The sequence below is a fragment of the Takifugu rubripes genome, chromosome 8 (genome assembly GCF_901000725.2).
Source record: "Takifugu rubripes chromosome 8, fTakRub1.2, whole genome shotgun sequence".
Taxonomy (NCBI): Eukaryota; Metazoa; Chordata; class Actinopteri; order Tetraodontiformes; family Tetraodontidae; genus Takifugu; species Takifugu rubripes.
In genome coordinates this window covers 10402013-10410421 of record NC_042292.1, presented here as the reverse complement: position 1 = coordinate 10410421, position 8409 = coordinate 10402013, and the positions used below count along the sequence as shown (strand labels likewise).

The following is an 8409-nucleotide window of genomic DNA, read 5'->3' as shown; positions in this document are numbered from 1 at the left end:
TTGGACCAAACTATCTTTGAGGAAGGGGCCAAGGGGGTTAATGAAATTATTTAAATTAAAATCTTGAGGTACGTTGTGGCTTTTGTTTTAGCTCTTGTATATATACATATATAAAGAGAGAGAGAGCTGCTATTATAATGGCTGATGCTCCAAAATATAGATCCATCAATTATAGATTCATCTTGAAGGTTCTTATTAAGAAATGTCACCTTCCTCTTCACGATTTTCAGCATCATCTTAAAGGTTTTCTGCTTCATCCTCCAGGTTTTTAGCTTCATCTTTAAGGATTTCAGCTTCTTATTCAAGGATTTTAGCTTCATGTTCCAGGTTTTCCGCTCCATCTATATCTTTTCAGCTTCAGCAGAGAAGCAGCAGTCTGAGATTGTTCTCCTGGGATGACAGCTACAGCAGCTAAGCTAATGCTACAGTAAGGTGGGCCTTTTTGGTGTGTGCTGTGCTGTGGACAGCAGTCGTTACGATGATTGAAGGCATGGACCCAGGCTGTGGTTGATTTTGAGCAGATTTTGTCGTGCTGCTTGTTGATTACTTCCTGAATAATCAACACAAAAATGATCATTTTAGTCTCAGTAACAAGTGGAGGGATGAACAGTTTAATTGTCAGATTTGTCGTCCGTTTGTCCATTTGTCGTTGGTCCTGAAACCAAAGACAGGAAAGACACATCTCACATCTGTGGATGCAAAAAACACCACTGAGAGGCGTTCTGCTCAGCCACAAATAAGAAGACATCAGACTGACGAAAGAGTGGTTTGTTGCTGAGAGCTTCCTTTTCCTGTCATCAGTGCATGAGGTCAGCCAGCACACCTTACAGGAAGAGACAGGCTTCAAAGCTTGTCTTCTAAATCAATGTTCTATACTTTGATCAGCTTTTCCAGCCCAGTCCTTTTTACCTAGTCCCCCTTACACAGTGATGCCCCCTTCCTTAGACTGATGCCTCCTTCTTTAGGCTGATGCCTCCTTCCTCAGACTGATGCCTCCTTCTTTAGGCTGATGCCTCCTTCCACAGACTGATGCCTCCTTTCTCAGATTAATGCCTCCTTCTTTAGACTGATGCCTCCTTCCCTAGACCTATGCCTCCTTCCAGAATCTGATGCCTCCTTCCTTAGACTGATGCCTCCTTCCCTAGACCTATGCCTCCTTCCAGAATCTGATGCCTCCTTCCTTAGACTGATGCCTCCTCTACATGCATTAACAGATGTGCTGAATCTGGCTACATTGTGCTGCAGATGTCTTCACCTGAGCGTTTCAGACTCATGAAAGTGGAACAAACATTCACTGCTGCTATTTATAAATCATCCGAGTAGATGTTTGAATGCTCCTTTATGACATTAGTCGGTGTAATTTTGCTGACTTCTTCTCTGACTTTTGCGATGTCTTGTTACACAATCCTGTCTTTGGCCTGTAAATGGGAGGATGTGAGTGCCGGCTCGGTGGGTGGGCTTCATCTAAAGTGCTGACAGGAGTGTGAATTCAGCGGTGAAAGATGGCGGGTCGTCGTTTGGCCGTCTCGCTCTTCGTCCTCTCGTGTTGCCGTAAGTCGAAAGTACCGTTTTTTTCTACGCCAAACTACGATATTTACAGATCACAGATGGTGTCTGAGCAAATCTAGCTTGAAAAAAAGAGATTCTTTCTCTAAAGAATGGTTGTTCTGCGTCACAAAATGTAGACATGCTGTTGTTTGAACTCAAAGTTTTGGTTTGAATTTCAGCAGCTTTGAAACCACTGCAGTTTAACTGGACTTTGCATTCGTATGATTGTGTGTGAATTCAGAGGTTTCAGCTGGATTTTAATGCTCCTAAGCTCCTTGACTGAAGATACGACAGGAAGGAATATTACAGTTTTTCATTTCAATATAAAAATTACTCCAGTTGTGCTTCACGGTTGTAGAAATGTGAGGCTCCGCAGATACTGTGACCAGTAGAGTTTTACATCTAAAGCTCGTCATTTCACAGCAACAAACCAGCAAACGTGTCCTGTCCTTGACACATCTGTCCCTCAGTACATATCCGTCCCCCATGTGAGCCTTGTTCTGCTCAAGGTTTCTTCCCTTTAAGAGCAGTTTTTCCTCCGGGGCTCAGATTGTAACAGATGCTAGTTGTCTGAACAAAGTTGTCTTTCTTCTCAGATGTTTCATCAGGTGTTCCTTCTGTCGTCCAGACCCCTGACATCTCCGTCACAGAGGGGGAAACGCTGACCATCAGCTGCTGCTGGACTCTGGAGGCTCAACGATTTATAGTCAACTGGGTGAAAAATGGCACCATTGTGAATATTCTCCAGATGGTCAATTTTTCGGGAGCTTTAGACACGTCCGATTGCCTGAAATTGACCTTGACTAATATCAGCCAGGAGGACTCTGGCAGGTACATCTGCAGGGTGTTGACAGAACTACCACACTACTCTGTGTTGGAGGGAAAGGGAACCGTGATCACAGTTCAAGCCAAAGGCGGCACGGAAACACCAGAAGGTGAGAATGTTGCCTATAAAGCTGCAGTTGTCTGTAGAACACCCAGAGAAGGGAAACGATTCTTAGTGTGTTACAGCCTCACGTAACTGCTGTCGTCAACGCGGACACCAAAAACAGGAGAAATCGGGTGGAAGATGATGAGTTTCCATGACAACAGCGCTTTTCTGATCACAATACTGCATTCTTCATTCCAGCTTCTCACCACGAGAACGTGACCATCATTCAACAGATGTTCACCCTCTTCCTGAGGAGCCTGCCTTTCCTCGCCCTCACCGTCACCGTCATCTGCATCAACAGGGTGGGGGCCAGAGGTCGGAGACATGAACCCACCACGATGGAGGACAGAGGGAATGAGCAGAGGGGAGAGATAGAATAAGATGGACAGAATGCTCCTCATTAAGTGCTCAAATCGGACGAGACTTGTGGCTTGATTGACATGCATCATTTATAGAACCGGACTCTCTGTCCACAACGCAGTTTGCTGTAGCTGGATCATGGGTGGAGTCCAGTTCCCGTTCTCGGGTCTTTTTTTCGCGTACATGAACTATAAAATATTGAGTTCTTTCAGATACAGAAGCATCAGGGTGGTCTCTGCATCGTTCCAGTCATACTTGGCCATACTGGGTCACTTCCGTCTGCTGTTTGTAAAGGTTCTGTTTCCAGGTCAGTGAAATAGGATCAAAATGTTACTCATGCGTTGATCACATATGTCAGCTCGCCGTCCACACGCTCTCGGAAGTCGACTCATCACTGAGGTATCAGGGGCGGTAGTCTGGCTACATTCAGACCGGGCCGATTCTAGTCCAGCGGACTACCACAGGAATTTGGTTTCCTTTTGTTGATCGAAATGCACTTTGAGATGTTTGAGATGCCTCTGATTTGTAGTTGAATTAAAAAAAATCATTGTCTTTTTATTTGACTCTTTTGAAGTTTGTTCGGGTCAACAGAAGTTTCTTTGGTTCTTTATGCTACAAAAAAATAAAAAACGCGCCCCCACGACACACACACACACACGCACTCTCACACACACACACACACGTCACATGTGTCAAATAAAGTTTAAAGAAAGATGTCAGGACAGGGAAATGAGGGAAGATTTTATTTTTCAGTCTAGAATGTTTGAATAGAACAAATCTAACGGTCTGTTTCCATGAGAGCAAATAAATACACGGATGTTACTGATGTTCTTGGGTAACTTGGGTAGAGGAAGAAAATGTGGTTTTCACACTTCTCTGTTGAAGGACACTGCAAAAGTGACTTGACGGAGAGAGAGAGAGAGAGAGAGAGTGTGTGTGTGTGTGTGTGTGTGTGTGTGTGTGTGTGTTGGGGTGGGGGGCCTGCAGCAGTGTCTCTGAGGGACATGTGTCCTCAGATGTCAGTCGGTGTCTGAGCCTGCAGAGATGAAACTGCTGCTGGTCTGGTTATCGCTGGCTTCTCTCTGTCCTCTCTCATCTTGGAGTGAGTATTAAAATCCTCGGGGCTGGTTTATGTGAGCAGGTGCAGCTTCAGCTCTCCCTCTGTTTCATCAGGTATTCCTTCTGTCGTCCAGACCCCTGACATCTCCGTCACAGAGGGGGAAACGCTGACCATCAGCTGCTGCTGGACTCTGGAGGCTCAACGATATTTAGTCAACTGGGTTAAAAATGGCACCATTGTGAAGAAAGGCCTGATCAAATTTGAAGGATCTTTACATGCCACAAACTGCTCAAACTTCACTTTTACTAATATCAGCCAAGAGAATTCTGGGAGGTACCGCTGCAGGGTGCGGATAGAACTACCAGGCTACACTGTGTTCGAGGGAAAGGGAACCGTGATCACAGTTCGAGCCAAAAGCAGCAGTGACACAGCTCAAGGTGAAGGTCAGCCATGATTGTTGAGTGGATGTTTGAACGCTCCACTGCGACATTAGTCGATGTAACTTTGCTGACTTCTCCAACTTTTGCGATTTCTTGTTACCCAATCCTCTCATTGGCTCATGAAAACGGGGAGGTGAGCATTTGTTTGCAGGAGGGCACGGAAACTCCAGAAGGTGAGAAACTGTTGCCTATAAAGCTGCAGTTGTCTGTAGAACACCCAGAGAAGGGAAACGATTCTTAGTGTGTTACAGCCTCACGTAACTGCTGTCGTCAACGCGGACACCAAAAACAGGAGAAATCAGGTGGAAGATGATGAGTTTCCATGACAACAGCGCTTTTCTGATCACAATACTGCATTCTTCATTCCAGCTTCTCACCACGAGAACGTGACCATCGTTCAACAGATGTTCACCCTCTTCCTGAGGAGCCTGCCTTTCCTCGCCCTCACCGTCACCTTCATCTGCATCAACAGGGTGGGGGCCAGAGGTCGGAGACATGAACCCACCACGATGGAGGACAGAGGGAATGAGCAGAGGGGAGAGATAGAATAAGATGGACAGAATGCTCCTCATTAAGTGCTCAAATCGGACGAGACTTGTGGCTTGATTGACATGCATCATTTATAGAACCGGACTCTCTGTCCACAACGCAGTTTGCTGTAGCTGGATCATGGGTGGAGTCCAGTTCCCGTTCTCGGGTCTTTTTTTCGCATGCATGAACTATAAAATATTGAGTTCTTTCAGATACAGAAGCATCAGGGTGGTCTCTGCATCGTTCCAGTCATACTTGGCCATACTGGGTCACTTCCGTCTGCTGTTTGTAAAGGTTCTGTTTCCAGGTCAGTGAAATAGGATCAAAATGTTACTCATTTGATTTGATTTGATTTGATTCAACTTTATTGTCATTACACATGTCACAAGTACAAGGCAACGAAATGCAGTTAGCATCTAACCAGAAGTGCTTAAGTAGCAAATAAAACTGTGATGAGGTATATACAATATATACACACAATAATATATGTTTATGATATCAATCTATATGTTTGTATTTACAGAGTTCACAGATATGTAAAGGGTATATAAAAGTCATTGCAACCAAGATAAATATATATACAGGCTGTAACTATGGTGCTGATGTGCAAAGTATGGAAAGCAGTGCAAGTAACCGGATGTGGGTAGTGCAATTATTGTAACAGATGTAAATAGTGCAAATATAGTGAATGTACAATCAGTCAGTCCAGACGGGGTTATTGTGCCTGAAGGGAGGTAAAGTGGGAGGGGTCGGAGTTCAGCAGGGAGACAGCAGTGGGGAAGAAGCTGTTTCTGAACCTGCTGGTTTTTGTCCGGAGGCTCCTGTAGCGCCTCCCAGAGGACATGAGGGTGAACAGTCCGTGCGCTGGGTGACGGGAGTCTTTAGAGACCTTCTTGGCCCTCCTGTGACAGCGCCTCCTGTATATGTCCTCGATGGCAGGAAGAGAAGCTCCAGCTATTCGCTGGGCGGTCTTCACCACCTTCTGCAATGCCTTCCGGTCTGAGGCAGAGCAGTTCCCATCCCAGACCGTAACACAGCGCTGATGCGTTGATCACATATGTCAGCTCGCCGTCCACACGCTCTCGGAAGTCGACTCATCACTGAGGTATCGGGGGCGGTAGTCTGGCTACATTCACACCGGGCCGATTCTAGTCCAGCGGACTACCACAGGAATTTGGTTTCCTTTTGTTGATCGAAATGCACTTTGAGATGTTTGAGATGCCTCTGATTTGTAGTTGAATTTAAAAAAAATTAAAATCTTTATCTTTTTATTTGACTCCTTTGAAGTTTGTTCAGGTCAACAGAAGTTTCTTTGGTTCTTTATGCTACAAAAGAATAAAAAACACCCCAAAAGCGCCCCCACGACACACACACACACACACGTCGTCATGATGGTTCTGGTAGTGCTGCCCTCTACTGGCAGCTGACAGTAACTCTCTCTCCACCGTGAAAGTTCAGAGCTCAGTTATCAGACCAACAGATGATCGGAACAAACTGAGCTTCCCATCAAAACACATGTGTCAAATAAAGTTTAAAGAAAGATGTCAGGACAGGGAAATGAGGGAAGATTTGATTTTTCAGTCTAGAATGGTTGAATAGAACAAATCTAACGGTCTGTTTCCATGAGAGCAAACAAATACACGGATGTTGCTGATGTTCTTGGGTAACTTGGGTAGAGGAAGAAAATGTGGTTTTCACACTTCTCTGTTGAAGAACACTGCAAAGGTGACTTGACGGAGAGAGAGAGAGAGAGAGAGAGAGAGTGTGTGTTGGGGGGGAGGCTGCAGCAGTGTCTCTGAGGGACATGTGTCCTCAGATGTCAGTCGGTGTCTGAGCCTGCAGAGATGAAACTGCTGCTGGTCTGGTTATCGCTGGCTTCTCTCTGTCCTCTCTCATCTTGGAGTGAGTATTAAAATCCTCGGGGCTGGTTTATGTGAGCAGGTGCAGCTTCAGCTCTCCCTCTGTTTCATCAGGTGCTCCTTCTGTCGTCCAGACCCCTGACATCTCCGTCACAGAGGGGGAAACGCTGACCATCAGCTGCTGCTGGACTCTGGAGGCTCAACGATATTCAATCGACTGGGTTAAAAACGGCACCATTGTGAAGAAAGGCCTGATCAAATTTGAAGGATCTTTACATGCCACAAACTGCTCAAACTTCACTTTTACTAATATCAGCCAAGAGAATTCTGGGAGGTACCGCTGCAGGGTGCGGATAGAACTACCAGGCTACACTGTGTTCGAGGGAAAGGGAACCGTGATCACAGTTCGAGCCAAAAACGGCAGTGACAAAGCTCAAGGTGAAGGTCAGCCATGATTGATCTACAGGTCTCTGAACTGGACCTTGTGACACCTGGGGGTTGTTAACAGTCTTTTCTGTGGTCTCTGACGGTGTAGAAGGGCCCACACTGCTGTTACCTCTGGTGGTCTCTCTGCTGCTGCTGCTGCTGGTCCTCGTTCTGCTCACCAGGTTCTGCCTGTGGCGACGCAAACAAGGTACGCGGGAAAGCCAAGCTGTGAAGGGCAGCAAGTCTGGGGAGGCTTTTTGAACACCAGCAATGTTTAAGGAGAAGAGTTTTTGGGAGAGTGTCCCAATGAAGGTTAACCAAACAGTCTGGATCGGGCCAAACAGTAGCCTGTCCGGGCCGAGCCTCCACCGATTCAGCTGGTGTTTTAGACACAAATATTCAAGAAGCCACTCTTGAAGCGCACCGGACAGGCGCTCACGGCTTTGACCCAGTAGGAGATAACTGCAAGGACTGGGGGGGACGTCTGGTTGGACAACACAGTTCTTCCAGCCTTCTGGGATGTATTTCTCTTGATTAAGTTTTTGTTTTCAGCATTAGCTGCCAGAGTGATCTACGAGGTTCCCCACTGTGACTCTGATTTGGCAGATGTGGACAAACGCAGTACCGGCTCCTCCGCAGGTTCCTCCCAGTGGGTGAGTCTGTCTTCTTCAGGTCCACAGCACAGTTCTTGACGCCTGTTCTGAGGTGGTACGATGTGTGCCGGTGGTGACTGGTTTGTATCGTTCCTCTGTGTCTTCTCCAGTGTCAGGTCATGGTGTACGAGTCCGTTGATTACTTCGAGGGTTTGCAGAGCAGAGAAACCAAGTGAGGATCCACTCAGGAGAACTTTTTACACTGTTCTTTTAATCTTTAGGGGAGTTCCCCTCACACACTTTTCTAAATCGTGTAAATAATTTAAATGTATGTAATAAAATAAATCAAACTTCACGTCTTTGTTCGAGGCTCGTGCTGTTGCTGTCTTCCACTCAGCGCCACAGATGTTTGCTGCTCTACCTTCTTTAGCTCAACTTTATTTACTTGGCAATCTGTCTGAGCATTTCAGAGACTTTTTACAATCACGACAGGTTCAGCCGGCCTGTCATTCCACAGGAGCAGAGTTCAATTATTCACACAATGTTTTGTGAGAGTGTATCCACTGGTATGAAAACCTCCCACAGGTGAAACCTGAAGTTTCGGTCAAATTAAGCGCCATGAAACGAGCATGGAACGTGTGGTTCTGCTGCAAAGGTCAAT

At 46.1% G+C, this 8409-nt stretch overlaps 2 protein-coding genes across 8 annotated transcripts; both read left to right on the top strand.

Annotated features, from left to right (window-relative positions):
* The first annotated feature begins 1478 nt into the window (after window positions 1-1478).
* LOC115250786 (cell adhesion molecule 1-like) lies at window positions 1479-3383 on the top strand. Its single transcript, XM_029840891.1, has 3 exons — window positions 1479-1551; window positions 2145-2483; window positions 2678-3383. Exons 1-3 carry the CDS (start codon window positions 1503-1505, stop codon window positions 2857-2859), a joined length of 570 nt encoding a protein of 189 aa, XP_029696751.1. The 5' UTR covers window positions 1479-1502; the 3' UTR covers window positions 2860-3383.
* A 421-nt stretch (window positions 3384-3804) lies between these two features.
* On the top strand, window positions 3805-8109 carry LOC105416805 (signal-regulatory protein beta-2-like). 7 transcript variants are annotated; one of them, XM_029840888.1, is made up of 5 exons: window positions 3806-3941; window positions 4013-4336; window positions 7265-7363; window positions 7708-7808; window positions 7919-8109. In XM_029840888.1, exons 1-5 carry the CDS (start codon window positions 3884-3886, stop codon window positions 7982-7984), a joined length of 648 nt encoding a protein of 215 aa, XP_029696748.1. In that variant the 5' UTR covers window positions 3806-3883; the 3' UTR covers window positions 7985-8109. The 7 variants fall into 7 exon arrangements, with proteins under 7 accessions (XP_029696750.1, XP_029696749.1, XP_029696748.1 ...); XM_029840887.1 differs by having other exon boundaries at window positions 4013-4342; XM_029840886.1 differs by lacking the exon at window positions 4013-4336 and adding an exon at window positions 6844-7173 and having other exon boundaries at window positions 3869-3941.
* The last annotated feature ends 300 nt before the right edge of the window (window positions 8110-8409 follow it).

Excerpts from the sequence above, each read along its gene's own strand:
- LOC105416805 (XM_029840887.1), top strand. The coding sequence starts at position 3,884 with ATGAAACTGCTGCTGGTCTGGTTATCGCTGGCTTCTCTCTGTCCTCTC. Across the intron at positions 3,942-4,012 it reads CTGTCCTCTCTCATCTTGGA|GTATTCCTTCTGTCGTCCAG; the intron begins GTGAGTATTAAA and ends CTGTTTCATCAG. Across the intron at positions 7,809-7,918 it reads CCGCAGGTTCCTCCCAGTGG|TGTCAGGTCATGGTGTACGA; the intron begins GTGAGTCTGTCT and ends TGTCTTCTCCAG.
- LOC115250786 (XM_029840891.1), top strand. The coding sequence starts at position 1,503 with ATGGCGGGTCGTCGTTTGGCCGTCTCGCTCTTCGTCCTCTCGTGTTGC. Across the intron at positions 1,552-2,144 it reads CTTCGTCCTCTCGTGTTGCC|ATGTTTCATCAGGTGTTCCT; the intron begins GTAAGTCGAAAG and ends CTTTCTTCTCAG. Across the intron at positions 2,484-2,677 it reads CGGCACGGAAACACCAGAAG|CTTCTCACCACGAGAACGTG; the intron begins GTGAGAATGTTG and ends TCTTCATTCCAG.